The 19956-nt window shown below is 39.6% G+C and overlaps 1 protein-coding gene across 1 annotated transcript in view; it reads right to left on the bottom strand.

Annotated features, from left to right (window-relative positions):
- LOC122792978 (arf-GAP with GTPase, ANK repeat and PH domain-containing protein 1-like) overlaps positions 1-19956 on the bottom strand; it is a 2685441-nt gene that overhangs the window by 1235986 nt on the left and 1429499 nt on the right. The window contains exon 11 of the mRNA XM_044060583.1: positions 3998-4102. Coding sequence (XP_043916518.1) covers positions 3998-4102 — 105 coding nt within the window. The remainder of the gene's footprint in view (positions 1-3997; positions 4103-19956) is intronic.

The raw sequence follows: 19956 nt of genomic DNA, 5'->3' as shown, positions 1-19956 counted from the left end.
TGGACTTTTTTCACCATGAAGCCCCCCATCCAATCTGGTAAGCATCCGTGGTCACTATGGCCTTGGATTGAGGGAGAATTAAAGGATGGCCTTGTGGAACCTGATCAGACTGAATCCACCACCACTGGTATCTCCTGCATACCTGAGCGATTCTTATTTGTGATGAGATGCTGGTAAAGAATCGACCAATGTGTTGCTAACATCCAATGAAGAATTCTCATATGAAATCTTGCTAAAAGAACTAAGATTATGGCAGCTGACATTGATCCCAAGACTTGAATGATCAACTAGGCTGAAATCTTGGTATTGCAAATTAATTTCATGACTTGCACTTAATTCTTCAGAGAGGAACAGAAGCTGTCACTGATATCATACTGAACACTGCTCCTATGAATTCCAAGGTTTACGTTGGTTGTAACTGAGACTTCTTGTAATTTATGGTAGTCCCCAGATGAGAACAAATCTGAAGTACCTGAACTCTTGCTCTTGTTAGTAGATGACTGGTTGGGGTGGAAATGAGCCAGTCATCTAAGTATGGAAACACTCAGAATCCCTGCAGTCTCAAGTGAGTTGTTACCACTGCCATGCATTTGGTGAACATACTGGGGGCTGTGTTGAGGCCAAAGGGCAGTGCTCTGAACTGATACCGACTGGCTCCCAGCCAGAAGCATAAACACCTTCTGGATTGTCTGTTCATTTTTATGTGATAGTATGCATCCTGATGGCCTATTGAGCACATCCAGTCATCCTTGCCCACAAAGGGTAGAATGGACTGAACTATCCAAAAGTTTGTATGTTTTACCGATTTGTTCAATGTGCTGAGATCCAAAATTGGTCTCCAGTCCCCTGTTTTCTTTGGCACTAAAAAGAACCTTTAGTAAGTTCCAGGTTTAATCTGGTCTGGTGGGACCTGTTGGATGACTCTCTTTCCTAGCAGCTTTTGTATTTCTAGTGCTGCTGCTTTCCTCTGACTGAGTGTACATTGAGAATTTTACATACAGTTGGGAGCGGAAGGGAAAAGGGACTTATATAACATCTGGAAATAATCCTCAGCACCCAAGTATCTCTGGTTATATTTCACCAACTCTGGTGCAGGGATAGTTGACCCCAGATTGCATCCAGAGGGGGACAAATTGGGCCTCCTTTCAGGAGTGCTGACAGGGTCAATCAGAAAAAGATTCTCTGGACCCCTGATTTTGTAGGCTTCCTCTGCCACATGGGAGTCTTCAATTAGAATTCCTCCCTCTGCACCTTGGGGGGAACTATCTCCATGTACGTCCTGGAAAGGACACTGGGACTTTCTGAACCAAATTTTCCGACCAGCTTGTTGAATCCTAAAAAATTATCTTTGAAGGGTCAAAAAACGTTCACCCACTGCAAAGAGGGTCTTTCCATCTTTTTCACACCTGGACAGTGTCTCCTTCACTGTTGGGCCAAACAACGAACTGTGTCAAAGGGCGCATTGACAAACAAGGACTTGAAAGGCACACAAAACCACATAAGTGCATCCAGGAATGCCTCCTTATGGATATGCCTGTACCCGCTGCCCTTGAGGCACCCTCACAGCTGCATGCAAGATAAGCCTCATGGACAAATTTGAAATGGACTGGAGGGTAGCCAAGTGAGAGGCCACAGACAATTGAGCCTCAGCAGTAATGATCCCAGAAATGGATTTTGAAAGTTCCTTGATCAAGTCCTTTTGTAGTCTAGTAAAATGTGCCAAATAGTTTAGCAACCTAAGGGCAAAGGACGCTGATGCATATACATGCTTTCCAAACCTGTCCATCACCCGTGTCTCCCTGTTAGGGGGATGAGCAGATGAACTTTGTTCAGCAAGTTCTTTTTTGGTGGCCACCTCCATGATCATGGCAGCCACAGACACCTCCTTCATCCAGAATTCCTTCCTGACATGTGGAGTCAAGCAGTGGTAGTGTGGTAGATGGAAAGGCTTCCTGAACCTAGGAGCTGAAAGGACACCCATCTGTATCTGCACCAAGCGTAATCTCCTCATCATTCTGTCCACATCTTCCTCTTCCAAAACAAGGAGAGGGGAAACCTGGAAGGTATTGGGACCAATGCTGAAGTGTATTCAGTCCTAGGTAGGATCTTCGGATCCAAAGAACTTGGATCCATTGATTACTTAGTCGAATCCAAAGGACAGTGGATGTGAACAGGTTTTGGATCTGGTCTTGGCTTTTTCTTTGGTGACTCCGAAGACAGAGTTGAGGAAGTGAAGGGACTTGGAGACTTAGTCAGAGGCTCCTTAGTTTTTGTTTTTGGGGACTAAATCCCAGAAATAGCTTCAAAATAGGTAAACAAAAGCAAATCCTTTAATATTCATTTATTCTTCCTGTCGGCTACTGCTCTACGATTGAAGTTCTTACAAGTTAAACAATCCTCTTGGAGATGCTGTGGGCCCACGCAGTAAGGGGCAGCTTGTAGCTGCACTTTTTAAATCCAGAAGGTCCTTTTTCAGACATACTGGAAACAAGAAAAAGAGGTAAAGAAATAAAAAGGAATTTTTTTTAAAGGAGAATAAAGGGAAAAAAATGAGTACCAGCAATGGTATTAAAGACTACACCAGCATGCATGTAACAATAGCAGAAAAAACAAGGAGAGAATTACCAACAATGGTAAGAAGATATTACATTAAGTGTAAGAGGAATAAGAGAGTGATATAATAATGAGATTTACAATAGAAAAGGAGGACTAATGATAAAGAAACACACTTATCTGAGAAGACTCAAGAGCTAATTCTAACCATGTCTTTTCATGGAAAGCAGCAAACGAGATCTGAGGTGTGTTAGGGGTTGGTGCATCGTGAGTAAGGGAGGAGCTTGACAGCTTTTTGATAGCCACGAGCATAAGTAACGGCTGAGTAGGATCCAAGGATTGGATCCAAACCCAAGAGTTGAGGACAGAAAGAAAATTGACATCATCAGATATACGTTTTATCTCTGGACAGGTTCATAGGTATATACTAGACTAATAACCATTAATGCCATTATAGGCCTAGCCATGCAATTCAATCTAATTGCATCCGTATGTATCATGGGCATTTATTAGGAGGGGATATGTTAGTTAGAACTTTCTAGAGGTCACATCGGGGAAGTATGTTAGTTTGAGCATAACTGTCAGCCTCTAACAGAGACATAGGGAGGGCCAGACCAGTGTGAACTTCTGATTTCCCATCAATTGGTCACGGTTACGCTTAAATAGGGTTAGGGATGGACTCTGCTTCACATGAATGGAAAGCCTATTCCAGTGCATGGATATCTGTTGTGTGAAAGGGCATTGCTCAGTCAGATAAAAATGGCAGTCGACTGTGCTTGTTCAAAGAAACCTTGCAGATAAAGTCAGTGTAATAAGAATTCATTAACAAAGTATTAAGACTTAAGTTACAAGATCTTCCTAAGATGGCAAGAGCAAATGCCTTACATGTATTCTAAAATTAGAAAGGCTAATATACATGCTCTAGGGTTCTAAGTATTTACACAGCAATGCTTCAACAGCTTAACAGTCTCCAGTATAAAGTGAAAGAAGGTGCAATTGGGGGGGGGGGTGCTGGAGCTTCTGCATTTTATAAAACTGAAATCTGGTCACTAGGCAGCTTTGGTATTTATCACAGACATTTTGCTTCACTCTGGGATCATACAGAACTGTCATATTTCTCCTGTCTCCCAAATGACACTAACAGTCACAACACTTACAAGGTTACTCACTGAATTCGCTTTAGAGCAGTGTGTAACCTTCAGTTCAACAAGTGTGCTGCAATATGAAAGCAATGCATCTAGTAAATGTCACCATGCTCTGTGTCTACATATATGAAATGATACTACCTTTACCCAGTTAATGTTTTATCCCATTTGAAAAGATTTATAACTCAAGGAAGGTTACTGACAGCTACTTCACCTCCTGACAAACCCTAACTCTCAGTGAAAAAAGTCTGAATCTCTAGCATTCAGATACAGTTAGCTTAAAGCACTGCTATACTTACATGCAAACTGGGATGATACGTGAGGAGACCATTGTCACACAACGTAACATATTTCTTCTTCCATTCTTTATTTAATGATTTCCCACTTCTCTTCAGCAGCATACCCTGTTAAGAAAACACATTTAAGAATCAGACACCATTTTTGAAACGAAAAGCAACAGACAAACCAAATGGAAGTCTATGCAGCCCCAAATAACTCCACAAAACTTTCAGATATTAATCAAGGGGTATTACCCACTAAAAATACAAACAGTTCAGTTACAAGTGCAGCAACACATAAAACTAAGTGCTGTGTCACTTAGTTCCGACAGACTATTTCAAACAGGTGACTGCAGAACATGACCATGATAAGCAAGTGGATATAATCTACCTAAAATTCAGTAAGGTCTTTCACACAGTGTCACATTTACTTTTCAACTTTCTTAATGGAGAAAGTGGACTGATTCAATGGAGACTTTTTAGTCATAACCTGGGCCCAAAGGCACTGCTGAAGCTGTTATATTTACAATGTCATACAACAGATGACTATCTAAGGTGCAATTCCATACATAATGCCATATAACATCCACATGCTGTATCGCTGTACACAGCATTTGATGATAATTCCGTTTTAAACATCTGAACTTAATATTTAAGCAATACATCAGCATTATCATTGCAGAAGCATTGCAATCCCAAGACACCAAACACAGGGAGTGTTCAGCTTGCTCCACCACAGATGCACTCAGACCTTGTTAGCAGACATGTGGAAAAGTTTAAAGTGAGAAGAGATGAAGACCGACAGTAAAGTTACTCCACTGATGAGGCCTATTGGTAAAAGACGCAGCTAAACTAACAGGTATCCCATGCTTAATCTCAAAAAGAAATATAAGCTTTCAAAGATTCCAGAACTCCAACAGTTTCTATTGAAATGTAGTCTGTGCACCAACAAGACACAAAGGAAGCTCCTACAAATAGGAATGACTACCTGTCACAGTTTTCTCTAGAAACTTAAACTTATACATCTGTAAGGTGCTTGGAGAGGCATAGCAATGCCTGACACCAAGTGTAGCAATACTTGCAAGAAGCATATGCACAGCAGAAGAAGGGCAGAAACACTTAAAAAAATCACAGCCCATCTGTAACAAAGGTAGAAATCACAGGCATTTGGAACACACTAGTCATTCAACAGCCTGTTTCTCCAAAACAATGAAGTATCCAAACCACCCAACAAGGCCACTTCTCCTTTAAAAGACACTATACACAACATTACTTTTCCAGTAAAGAAGACTAAAGTCCAACAAGATGTTCTGATCTGCAGTTAGTCTATTCTCAGCTGTACATACCTTCAACCAACTCGTAACATCAGTTCTAAACCAATACGAATCAACCTAATGAATCACGTTCAATGACTAAACTAAAAAACTTTAAATATAAATCCCTCAGTCCGTAAAGAGAAACTTTCTAATGAACCATTTGAAAACCTTGCCATTTAGTTGCCATTCATTCTCAGGTCCTCCTTAACTATCACTTTGAGCACTAAGCCTTTTAACTCTTTTGAGCCATACCATACACAGGAATTTTCTATCAGCTTCTTTACCAGTCTGAAGAGTTTAATCCTAATTCCCATCTCCTTCACATTTTTAATAAGTCTGCAATATGACATTACATTAAAAGGCTTTGGTGAAACTGATACAGAAGACATTCACTGGGTCATCCCTGCCCACCCTCCTGCTTACCCAGACAGAGACTTCATCAGATAACTCTGACAAAAGCTTCCTTCCATGAATCCATGATGGAACTTGTAGCCCATTTGCAACTTTGAAGTCCTTCACCTTAGCACAGTCTTCCCTGTTATGCCAAATCAACGAGGTCAGGCTAACCAGCCTATTCTTTAGTCTCTGAAACTAACTCCTCTCTACAGGACCACTTCAAAAGTCTTTCAGAAGTTCTGCTTAACTCATTACATCCGAGTGACACCTCCAGGTGCATCTGCAATTAAAACCTACTGACACCTCCAGGTGTCAAATATTGCTTGTTCAAATTTCCATCAATAATTCCAAAACCATGTTATGTACAAGTTTTTTTAAAAGATTCATCTTAAAGCTTGTATAATAACAAACACAGCTGCAATAATATGTGACCTCTTAGTGCAGGTAAAGAGATATTAACTGTTGTTTTTATTATATTAAGTTATATATATATATATATATATATACATATATAAATATATATATATATATATATATATATATATATATATATACACACACACACACACACACACACACACACACATATATATATATATATACACACACACACACACACACACACACACACACATATATATATATATATATATATATATATATATATATATATATATATAATTTTCAATTTGTTTCTAAATATCTCAACAACCAAGTAACACAGACAGAACCCCTTAGCCTCATATGAAAGCTCTCAGCCAGATGAATAAAATGCTGCTGACCGTATCTGTGTAACTTGAGTGGTTGCTGAGATATTGTAAGTTGTTCACAAAATATTACAGATGTAATAGTTACTGTGTTTACTGTGACATACATTTTGGTTTAAGGCCTAGAACCTAAAGAATACTACCACTATAAAAATAGTTTGTGCTGAAGAGTTTGCCATCTATATTTCCTTCATAACCAGAGATATGAAAATTTGTTTGAAATGTGAGGACATAATTTGATTTTTGTCAAAAGGCTTAGGCTACACCCATTGGAGTTTACAGTGCAAATTTCTTGAGCTCCATTGAAGTGAATGAGTTAAAAACACCAGCTTTTTAGGCTCTCTGATAAGATCCCATGTGCTGCTTTGTGTATTTTACTCCATTAGTACCCTCAGTGCATTTTGCATTTCTTCCACTGTGTCCCTATCTCTTCATTTTCTCCTACTGCTGTTATGCCCTCCCAGTCCTCCACTGTCGTTATGCTTTGTTAGTGCACAATCCCATAAAATGCACACTTACAATTTTCACATATGTTGTGACCTCCTAGGGTTTTTTTTACCCTTCCAAGCAAGTCCCCAAATCTCCCTCGCCATCTTCCTTTTTCCCCCTTTATAAAGAAGGCATTTCCCATATTATCCTTTGCCACTAACATTCTCCACATCTTCCCTTTCAATTTCTTTTACACATTTCCTTGTCCTAATTGTGCTGGTCTTTACTTCTAAAACAGTTGTGAGGGAATCATGTTTGTATATTAATTACTGCTGGCAACTTCCACTAAGTCCATAATAAAACCATTAAGTAATGAAAAATCAAACACATTCTGTAAAGAAAAATATCCACCAAGTCTGTGAATATGTCTATTGTTAGTTTGATGACAAACTAAGCCTTCTATTAAAAATGTAAAGAATGTAACATCAGACAAACTGGGGCAAAGCAAGAAGCATCATATTGTTAAACACCAGTAAACTACAAGGAATAGCAAAAGGCTAAAGTACTTAAAACACACTAGCAAAACGTGACAATGCTTGCATTAAACTACACTTATTTTGGTGGATCCGTTCTATGAGAGGTAAATGCAATACAAAACCATTTAGCACTTGTGTTGTTATAACTTCTCCATTAGTTTTGTTTAGCTGGTATGCAATCCCAGGAGGTCAAGACAAGCCAAATGCAGTAGTAAGCCTACAAGCTTTAAATAACTTACTAAGTTAATGTAATAAATGAAAGCATTATCTGAAATCCATCGCTCAGTGTCTCACTGTAGCCCAAAGCTGTGATAAAACACCACTCATAAATTTATATTAAAAGTCTGTTCAATACCAATTATTTAGCAACAAAGATTTATTGATCCTGTTTTGTTCTGGTAGTCAGTGGCAGTCATGGTAGCAGCAGAGATAGTGGTGGAGAGAGCTCTCTAACAGAGCCAATTAACTAGTATTACAGAGCTTTAAGACACTAGTACAACCAGCTACCATGATGAGTTGCTGGATTATTACCAAGACAGTGCAAACTGTTAATGACAGGGTCCTGGGAACTTGTCTTAAGGGATAATCATTTGCCACACAGAAGTGGAACGCTGAGTCACAGAAAGATACATCACTCAATAAGACAGTTAAATTCAAAGTGTAAGCCGTCAGCAAGCAATCTAAAGTATGTGCATCATTTCTAACCTTCCAGGCCCTGAAGCTCATTTATACAAAGCAATAGAACAATACATTTACCTTAAAATAGGTCTACCTTCTGAACGAGAGTGTGTTTTGTATACAATTACATACAAAAGATTCCTGCTGTTCTGCTGGGATTAGACAGTAACTTTGTGCCACATTTTATTTAACTTGAAATAAAACCTTTGCTATAGCATATGAACTGAAGTCTCAGTAGCACAGCCCAATTTTCAAAAGATCAACGAATGACCATAACAAACAATTCTGAAAAATCAAGGACAATCAACTACCAATAAATAAACACATTAAAACAGTAAGAAAATGGTAGTTGAACTTCTGTTCTTCAGTAAGTATACTCTAGTAACACAATTCTATCAAATAGGGCACAAATAATTTACTACACACTGGAGAGGTTACACAAGTTTAATTTTTCCCAATTTTCCATTACTTCTGTATCATTCATCCCATTTACAAATCAAGTAGTCATTACGATACATAAAATGACAACATATTTCTAGCTATAGAAGCTGTGTAGAAGTGATGGGCTATGAACTTGAATGTTTCCTTGTACTACTACAGTTACTTCTATCATTTGCTCCATTTTTAAATATGTAGTCAGTACTTTTATACATCTTTTGTCAAGTATTATCTGTTTTTTTTCTACATCTTTTAAGTGCTGTTTTAAATTAATTTTGTTTTTTATGTAACCACTTTTGCATCTAATATACCGAAAATGCTTTCTAAGCAAGGATTTTTCAAGCACAATGAATGCGAGTATGGCTAATTATTGTCTTGCCAAGCTCTTTGTAAATCTAGTCCGAAGGGAGCAGAGGTTACAGAAGACAGCAACATAGCATTAAACTGGTAGATACATTTTCATGGTCTGTATCAGAGTGACACTGTCTGTAAAGTGCTATTCTCGAGCAGACAATCAAATTAACTAAACTAAAGATGCAGCCATCCATCCACTGAGTCACATCTGAGGTAAAATAGCTAAGGTGTTTATCTTATAGACACAAGTACAGGGTTTGATTCCCACATTTGGAATTGAAATTGGCTAGGCTGAAAATGAACCACAAAAGCAGCAAGCCTCGTACTTAGCTATTAACCTACAAAATGACAGCTTTAGGAAAAGTACTTTTGGTGCTATCCAAATAAAACAGACAGCCAGCCACAGCACAGCAAAATGTACTGGTTAAACACACAAGAAAACTTCCAGAAGTGCCAGGTATGTAAACAGGTTTAATGCTTCAAAAACACGTTTAAAAACAAGTTAAAAAGACACTCTCTAGCATCCTAATATTTAGGGTAAAAACTGGCAGCTGAACTGACTGATTCAAAAATACAGCTAAAAATAACCTTTGGCATAAAATGAGAGTTAGTTTTCATTGACACCTGGTCCAGCTCTGTGGTGTAAAATAAAGCCCTGAATATGACCCAAACATCATGAGGTCAAGTAGCAGCTTGGTACTAGAGGAACCAGGTGGGAAAAGGTGAGACTAAGAGGGCAATGTCAGATTGCCCAGCCTGGGGAGGGATGAGTGGGTATGGTTGCTGTAGGCATTTACTTTCTATCTTCCAGCCTGAAAGACGGACAGAATTCAAGCTAAAATGAGCGCTGCCTAGTTGCTGCATTAACAAGATTTTGCCCTGTGAAAACAGAAGAGAAAGGTATGTAATGAACTGTATAAGCAGTGATGAACATGAATGTAGTGCTGCACAAAGTGTGATAAACATGAATGTAGTGCACAAAGTGATGAGATTATACTACTAAATCAAGAAAAAGATAAAATTGTTAAGCAACTCCCTTGTGTAAAAGCTGATCTTAACAGCACTTAGGGGTGCTTAACACAGAAGATCATGATCCTGTCAGTCTCCGATCATTGCCAACGTATGTGTCTGAGATACGAATGTCAAGAAATTCACTTCAGGAATGAAATTGGAAAGGTAATTTTGGCACTCATGTCAAGAACAAATAGTAAGGTGTTAGGAATGCTGAAACCCAAGGATAATTCTTTCTAGTGAATGGAATTTTATCCATATATTACCAGTTACAGGAAAGAAAGAAAGAAAAAGCGTAGAAGCACAAAGCGTTTTAAAAGCTGGGAAAGCACTTAAGACGGCTAAACAGACAGCAGCATATCTCTCAAATTCTTTACTTAAAATTCTGGAAAAATCCAAAAATAATGGGGAAAGGATCAAAACCAGGTACAGTATTTTAATTCACTTAAAATAATAGAAGAGGTTTTGCATCAACACAGAATTTACGAACATGACAAAGAATGAAACTCTAATGTCTGACATTATTTACTGACTGTAACCCTCATTGATTTACAAATTAATTAATTAATAAATAAATGAACAAACTGTATGAGGGACATGCCATAAAAATACTAGGCAAAATCAGGGACAGTTGAAAGATATGGACAACAAGCATAAATAAACTGTTCCTCTCTAGATTTAACAGCTTTAAATGCAGTTAGACATTTCCTTTTGCCACACTTTCTTAGTGTGGCAGAGTGAAGTTCTAACAACTTTTAAAAGCTGTTTACCTTCTGCTGCAGTTATCCTTAACAACAGACCTGATCTTAATGGCACTTGGGTGTCCTTAATAAGTTTTGAAAAGCATGAATCTAAGACCGTGGTAAAAACATTACCAAACAAGACCAATAACCAATGAAAAGACTGAAAGATATGGACAACAAGCAGAAATAAACTGTTCCTCTCTAGATTTAACAGCTTTAAATGCAGTTAGACATTTCTTTTTGCCACACTTTCTTAGTGTGGCAGAGTGAAGTTCTAACAACTTTTAAAAGCTGTTTACCTTCTGCTGCAGTTATCCTTAACAAGAGACCTGATCTTAATGGCACTTGGGTGTCCTTAATAAGTTTTGAAAAGCATGAATCTAAGACAGTGGTAAAAACATTACCAAACAAGACCAATAACCAATGAAAAGATAACCTCAGAATCAGGTGGTCACCAGCCAAATATTGTCAAGCAATAATATTTTATTAAGCGCTTAAGTCCTATTATTAGGACTTCAGAATAATATAATAATCTCATGCCTATGCATTCTAATTCATTAATATTAATTATCCAACAAATACTTAAAGAAACCTATGTTACACGTGAAATATACAAAATATAAAAATATATAAAAAAAATACCATTTAACACATTGTTTATAAAGATTTACACATTAAAACAAAAACAATCCCTTGCATAACTTAATAATACTTAAAACCTCTTACTAATAAATAGTCATTTACTTTATTTTAGGCCATAAAAATAAAAATGTTAATAATGCATTATGCAAACACACTATCTGCTGTGGACAGTTTGTCAAGTTTCAGTTTAGTACACTAGAAAAGATTGTCCCCAACCCTAGGGGAGGTGAATGGCAAATAAATCAGAACATACAGAACATCTGTGGCAACTTAGGTTAAATGCTAACACCCCAGTTCTGAATTACTTTTTATCTATTTATCCACTGTTGAAACGTAATGCTATGAAATTGTAATTTAATGACTGTTCATTAGTAAGAGGTTTTAAATATTAAGTTATGTAAGGGATTACTCTTTCTGTTTTAAAATGTAAAGCTTTATATACAATATGTTAAATGTTATTTTTTATACATTTTTTATATTTTGCATATTTTATGTGTAACATAGGTGGGTTTCTTCAAGTATTTACTGGACAATTAATGAATTAGGATATGTAGGCGGGTCTTCCCTATAGTATTTCTTTATATATAACTGTAAAAGCTAGAATTAGATTATTTTTATTTATTCTGATGAAATCCTAGGACAAAAGCACTTAATAAAATATTACTGCTTGACAACATCTGGCTGGTGACCGCCAGATTCTAACATTATCCTTTTGTTGGTTATTAAGCTTTGTTAAGCATTCATATGCACTCTTAAGATTGGGGCTTAGGTGTCTAAGTGCTGTAAAAGTGTTTTTCTATTAGTTACACCTTTGAATTCAGTACAGTTATAGCCAGTTTCAGCTAAGTTTGTAGGCTGTCTAGGAACTGGAAGTGCTTATTCTGCAGCATGGGATAATTTGCCACCATTTCTGGGGAGTTAGTATTATTGGCTAAAGCTCTACCTGCTTTATTACTGGTTCTTTCATTTTCCTAGGCTTGTTTATACTGCACTGAGTGCCACTCTGTGCAATGCCATGCAAGCTACACTACACAGACACAGGTTCATAGGTAGGTACTAGGCTATCGGCCCAAGGGCTTACGTAAGCCTAGCCAGCAAGGTTCCCTGGCTTACGCCACCCAAGAAAGTTATTTTCCTGTGCCACTGTCAAGCAGAGACACAGAAGTGATCCCTGGGGTGTATTTCCTATTTCCCATCCACTCATCAAGATTTTTCTTGAAGAGGGCTAATGAAGAACTTTGCTTGACATAGATGGGTAGCCTGTTCCAGAGTATGGGAAGTCTCTGGGACAGGAATCTATCCCTCCAGCATGTCCTGTTTATTGTGGTGACAAGGTTTAGGTCCTAGAGCGTGTTACTTGGAGGGATTGGGACTGTAGCTCGGAGAGATTGGGAGTCAGTTTAATCAGGGATCGGAGGCAGTTTAAGTTTCACTTTTACAGTAATACAGCCCTCCTCTGTGCCACATAAATTAAGAGCTGTATAGTTCAACTGGATTTAAAAAAATTATACCATGCAGTAATGCTGTGTTCTTATACAAAAATAACCAACCCAAAATTAAATTAATTCCAATATAACCTAAATTAAAATCAAAATAGTATCCTCTGCTTTTAACTAGGTTAGTTACATTTCAATAAGTTTGGATTCCTGCATATCTTCCTTTCATTCATTTCACTGCCTGTCCCATAGCACTTGGTATCTTCATACAGTAGTGTTAACAACTGCTTGATCTCATAGACAATGACCTACTACTCAGCAAATCGTGTATGAGAAAGATTCAAGTCCTTAAAATATGTGGAGGCAACTCTCTTACATAATAATTCAGTTTGTGAGCAACACACACTTCCACAGCACTCTACTAAAAAAAAACATCAAATTATGTTATGCTGTCCTTGCCTAAGCTTCCTAGATCTAATCTCAGTGAAAACAAAACATCATCATCATCACACTTTAAAACAAAAAGAGCAATCCCTTACATAACTTAATAATACTTAAAACCTCTTACCCACAACAACGAATGACCAGGATGGAAATCATCCCAGATTCAGTACTCCAAACCATTCCACAAATAAAAACATCCTAGTGATTAGTGACTTCATAGGATCATAGGTTGGTACTAGGCTATCTGCCCAAAGGCATTTACAAGACTAGCCAGAATGTGTTGGCTTTCACCGTCCCCTTAGATTAGTTCCCTGTGCCTCTGTCCAGAAGAGCCACTGAAGTGATCCCTGGGGTAAACTTTGGAACATCTTCAGTCGAGCTGCATAGGGCATCTGTTTGAGGGAGGCCAGTGATCCTCTTGGTGAGGTACTTCTGTGATCTTTCCAGCTGTTGCAGGTGTCTTGTAAGGTACATCCCAAATGGGGCGTTGTACTTTATGGTGGGTCTGATGAGTGATGAGTAGAGGGGCACAATGACCTCTTTTGATCTGGATGTGAACCCTTTTGTGATTAGGTGGGCCACATTGAAGGATTTTCTAACCACTTCAGCAATGTGATTTTCAATGGAGAGATTACTATCTATTTAGGTCCCCAGATCCCTTATTACATCTTCCGTATTTATGGGGACTACCTCCTATGTGGTAGTTTGTGGGTACTTTGTTTTTTCCAAAGGGGATGACTATGCACTTTTTGGCATTTAGCTTGACGCTATGATTTTGACACCAAGTATCCGTCTCAGTGAGACCCTTTTGGAGGATGTGTGTGTCAGAAGGAGAGTCAATTATAGCCACTAGTTTGCAGTCATCTGCGAACTTTGTCAGCCATAGTCCTCCTGTGCTTGCCTGTACCTCTGAGAAGTATACGCCGAACAGGAGGGGTCCTAGGATGGAGCCCTGGGGAACGCCACTTGTAACTGGTTTAGAGTCGGACTTAGCTCCTGCAACTCTCACCATGTGGGTTCTGTCCATGAGCCAGTTGGCAACCAATCTTGTGATGTAGGGGTTTATGTTCAGGCTGGTGAGCTTGTCGATAACACCAGAATGGGGAATGGTATTGAAGGCCTTTGCGAGGTCTAGGCAAGCTGTGTGTACCATATTTCCCTCCGCTATAGCCTTGGTAACTGTCTCAAAGAAGGCCACCAGGTTTAGGAGGCATGATCTGCCCTTAAAGCCGAACTGGTTAGGGTCCAGTGTTTGGAGGTTTGGAGGTTCCCAATGTCATAGTCAGACAGAAATCTACTAAACATAGTAGGAAGAAAAAATATCAAGTGCAGAGAACTCAAAAAAGTGCTGCTAACTTAAAAAAAAAATTTGAATGGGGGGGGCAACCCTCTGAACCCCCGACACCATCTGCTACTTCTATTTACCAACTCCAAGACTACACTACAGTGGGAAAAGGGCAAAGTCACAATCCCAACTGTACCATGACATTGTACATGCATGGAAAAAGATCATGTGTAAAAGACTGCAGAGTTGGTATAACACTAAACATCAATAAGCCCAAATGTTATGAGAACATCACAGGTGAAGGACCAGTGTCTGAAACAACTAGCACTGACTCTGATGAATGTGCATCCGGCACTGATCAAGGGATGGCAGTCAATGCCAAGAAGTCATTAAGATCTGAGGTTAGCACTGAGTTACAGACGACTCAGACTCTGAGGAAGTCACAATTCCCAGTGGTGCCAGGGACACTGGAACTGAAGCAGGCACTGAAACCAACTCCAAGACCTGGCATCAAAAGAAAGCCTAGCAGCAAAGTCAAAGTACTGATGTCTCCTTTTCTGTTTCTCAAAATATGTTTTTGTCCTTTCCATTTTCTAGCTTTGAGAAGTATCCTTTGCAGTATAACAACCCTCCTTTTTTCCCCCAAGTTCTTTTTTTTTTAATTTGCACATGAAGACAATACTGTAAATCTCTTCAAATTGGTAATGTTATTACAAATTTCACAAGAATTTAAATAACGCTTAGGCATCAGACAAAATATGCAATGAAGTTTTTAGGGACACTTTGTGTACTTTAATTATACTAGTTTATTGAATTGGATGAGGAAGAAAACATCCTCCTGATGACAAAGAAAAAAAAAACTTCCCAATAAAGATTTGAAAGTCTGAATATGACACAGATGACAGTAGTATAATAAATGATGCATGACAAATAACGCAATTGCAAACAAAAATGCAGCACAGTGACTAAATGCTTTTTAAAAGCAAAACTGAAGCTGCATGAGCGTAGTTTGTTCTCACATATAGGATCCTTGTGATACTGAATATTGTTTTTTTTAACACCTTTACTAAAATTATAAATTAAGACATAGGCACACATACATTAATAGAAAAGAAAACAAACCATATTAACATTTTTTCATTTTCATATATTATACATTACATATATGTTTTCTCTCTTTACAACAACTCTCATTTAGTCCAACCATTACATAATTTGCTCACTTCCTTACTACACTTAAACCTCACGCCTCCTGAACATTTTTTTTCCATCTATTGTTCCCTATACTGGTGAATCACACACAAGATTTCCCAAGGAAGAAAACATCTATGGAAAAAGTTTGGACCAAGTAGCTCCTCTGATGAGCAAACACATATTACTACTCATACAATGGCCTCTCCTCAAAGTTAAGATCAAACAATGCCAAGTAAAAAAGATGTACAGACAATAATCACTGCACATTAATGAACATTTAAGCCGGTGATCACAATGTTTTCCTAATCACACATCTAGGGAATGCTCAGAAGCATACAACTAAAGAAGAAACCTCAATCCTTTGAATAGTGAGGCAGTGTAACATTCTTACTGCAATGACTTACCAGAAAACAAATTCTTACAAAAAATGTAACTACTGTCACATTAACCTGAAGGCAGACATTTTAATCCTGAGCTGTACACCTCGTTAAACAGTAATAAAGAAATATCCTACAGAGAGAAAATATAACTAGTGGTAAGCAAATCATTAAAAATACTGCAATCTTATAGAAAAGGAATCAACACAGAGTAAGGACTAGAAAAAAATCAAGGTACTAAGAACCAGTGGGATTCAAACATACAAAATGCATCAAACTTGAAAGAGTAACAAGTCAATATCTGCTTCTCTGAAGGCAGTGTTAGCTTATTTGATCAAACGATACTTTTTGTTACAGTTCCTTAAACCACACACAACTTATTGATCCTGATGGACAATGCACTGGCCATGTGGTCATAAAAATGTAGTTTTCATAGGCAACCAAGTATAGCTGTCTGGTCCCTGTCTTCGTCTTCTAAACCATCTGTGTCTGCTGGCACAATGCTGCACAGGGGTGTATCTTTTCTGAGACAGAGGAATGATTTTAACCTCAGTGAGCAATGAAGGCCTCTACTGAAAAACACACATGCAGCATCTTAAACCATTTTGCAAGTAGTTTCTTTTTTATTTCTGTCAATCCACTTGGGTATTTGGTACAAAAGAGTTATACTTTAATTGAGCAGTCAGTACCTCCAGCAATCCTGTAAATCCAGCATTATGCAAGGCAAGGTTAGTGACACACTTGTTACTGTGGATGCCCTATTTGCTAAACCCAACAACCCCTTCTCACGGGTCATGCGACCAAGCTGACCTTCCTGTCATTAGCAGCATCTCTTCTTACCTCACTGCTGTGAATATCACACAGGCTCATGCTTCAAAGGCCTCACCAGGGCTGCATTCAGCCAAGAGCTAATCACCCACAAATCCAGCTCAAATGGCAATAATTGGCTAAACTGCTTGCCTCTCCAGAGCTCAGCAGTAATTTGTGATAATAAAGAGAAGAATTATTTAACTAACTGCTCTAAGTGTGTGTTGTGCAACCGATATACTTCACACTTTAATAATGAGTCATATAACCCCTTTTGTCTTTTTTCCCTGAATCCACATCTTCATAAACTCTGGAAGCATTTTCTGCAATATGTTACTTTTTATTGCGGTTTCTTTTCTATCACATTCACAGTACACTTAAATTCCAACTATTTTATCACAATAAGAACTGAGCAAAACTTTAAAAAAATTATAAGAAAAATGTACACATTTGCCCAGAAATTGACATTTGTTGAATGAATATATCTTAAAACAGATTTAAAAAAACACTGGATCAAACAATAAATTTAGCCATTTAAACAGCCAAGGTTCATATTTTTTTCCTAACAATCACACCAAAACAATTGCAACAGGGTAGTCAAAAACAGGTATTTCAGGTATTGGTCTCATTCTGTAAACCATTTCTCTTTAAAGAGATTAAAGTTCATCCCACACTTTGATAATCATTTTGTGAAATTAAACTGACCAGTTCTTTCCTGGCACCAGAACTGCCACCCTATTACAGCTATACAATGATAAGCACCTCAGGATCAGTCTCATGTAACAATGCATAACTTTTAATTTTTACAGATTAAATTTATTATAAGGACATCAGGACTTCCACCAGGACAAGCAGTTTAGAAAATGAATAGATGAATTAAAATTCAATGTAGAAAAAAACTTCTACTTCCAGTTATCTGCTAGTAACAAGGACAGCTGACTACAAAAACATAAAAACAATGCATCAAGTTGTCTGGCAGTTGGCTTAGAGGATGAAGGAGCTCTTAACAAGCTGCTTCTTGTGGTTCAGTGGTGCAAGGTTTGAATCCCTCATCCTCCACTGCCTAACTGTGTGACTTTGAGCAAGTCACTGAACCAGACACTTCTCCCTTACTGTGCCTGAAAAAGTTCAGTGGAGATCAATTCTGTACCTCCCTTGCTGTGCCTGAAAAAGTTCAGTGGAGATCAATTCTGTACCCCGAAAAACAAATACAAATAAAATAAGACTTAATAAAGTACAGCTGAGGAATGAATACGGCAATGTAGTAAAAGGGAAGGAGACCAGAAAAATATTTATGAAATATCAGGGATACAACTTAATCACAAATCATTTGTATTACACAAAAACACAGCCACCAGAAATATTGGATAAGTACACCACTATCAGGTAAATACTGTTAAAAGATACTGACTGTTACATCAGCAAAAATGTAGCTAAGCCATTGTGGATGCTAAACTATGCAAACACACATTGAAATTACAAACAATGTGGAGTACCTGTAACAGGTAAGCTGCACAAAATCTTCGAGCAACAGAAGTTAAACTGAGAAATAATCAGTTTTAGGAGTTGAGACAAATGAGCCACTTGACAAGTGAGGAACTAAACTAGAAAAAGCACAACAAAAGTCAACAGGCAATCAGTCAGGAGCCAAGTCAAGCAAAATACAGCAAATGAATAAATGTACCAAATAACAAGAAGGTAACATAAAACATGTAAGTGGAAAAGAGTGTGGAACAAGACAAAGCAGGAAAGCAGATGAGGAGTAAAGATGGGAAATGTGTAAATCCCACTGTGAAGGTGATAGCTTCTGACCTAGTGCACAACTGGAAGATAGTCTGCAGTCAAAGTATGCCAAAAATAAAACAGTGTTATAGACACTGATGCACACTGTACAGATGAATACAAACAAGCACATGCATAGCCAACCCTCCTGCAGCAGATGGGACCCAACAGCTGTATGACTTGCCAGAATCCGCATTTCAAATTGCGTGCCGCAGCCCCAAATTTGCTGCGTTTTCACTTTCAAAACCGGACTTTTCCCTTGAATCGACCTCCAGCGAGAACCATTGTGATCATCCGGGGAACCTAGCTCAAAGCCGGTGCATGCGACTTCCAGCATAGAGAGCCAGCCTTCGCAGGAAGTGCTACATAAGTCGCCCAGCTCTAGAGCTGTGGCAGGCCATTAGCACAGCCTGCTGCAGCTGAAGGTGCACCCAGCCAGGCAGCAGCCAGCCAGCCAGCAAGCCCAGCCAGCCAGCCCAGCCCAGCCAGCCAGCCCAGCCAAACAGCAGCCAGCCCAACCAGCCCAGCCAGCCCCAGCAGGCCAGCAGCCAGCAGCCAGAGCCAGCCCAGCCAGCCAGCCAGCCAGCCCCAGCCAGCCCAGTCAGCCCAAGGGAGCCAGCCAAGCCAGCCCCAGCCAGCCCAGCCCAGCCCAGCCAGCCCCAGCAGCCAGGGAGCCAGCCCAGCCAGCCCAGCCAGTCAGCAGCAGAGCCAGCCAGAGCCAGCCAGCCCAGCCAGCCAGCCAGCCCAGCCCAGCCAGCAGCCAGCCCAGGGAGCCAGCCCAGCCCAGCCAGCCCAGCCAGCAGCCCCAGCAGCCAGCCAGCCCCAGCAGCCCAGCCCAGCCAGCCAGCCAGCAGCAGCCAGCCCAGCCCAGCCCAGCAGGGAGCCAGCCCAGCCAGCCAGCCCAGTCAGCCAGCAGCCAGCCCAAGGCAGCAAAGCCAGCCAGCCCAGCCAGCCCAGCCAGAGCCAGCCAGCCAGCCAGCCCAGCCAGCCAGCCCAGCCAGCCAGCCCAGCCCAGCCAGCCAGCCAAGGAGCCAGCAGCCAGCCAGCAGCCAGCCAGCCCAGCCAGCCAGCCCAGCCAGCAGCCCAGCCCCAGCCCAAGCCAGCCAGCCCAGCCAGCAGCCAAGGGAGCCAGCCCAGCCAGCCAGCCAGCCCAGCCAGGAGCCAGCAGGAGCCAGCCCAGCCAGCCAGCAAGGGCCCAGCCAGAGCCAGCCAGCCCAGCCCCCAGCAAGGGGGGTGAGTGGTAAAGTAATAACTGCAGCAACAACTGTAGTTATTTTTAAGAAAATAGATGTGCTTGTAATTTAGTTTTAATGTTTAGAGGTAGATGGGGATGTTTTATGTAGTA

This window comes from Protopterus annectens, chromosome 2.part0, assembly GCF_019279795.1.
Source record: "Protopterus annectens isolate FY-2018-M chromosome 2.part0, PAN1.0, whole genome shotgun sequence".
Classification (NCBI taxonomy): Eukaryota; Metazoa; Chordata; order Ceratodontiformes; family Protopteridae; genus Protopterus; species Protopterus annectens.
The sequence above is the reverse complement of the archived record's forward strand: the minus strand, read 5'-3'. Positions and strand labels throughout refer to the sequence as shown.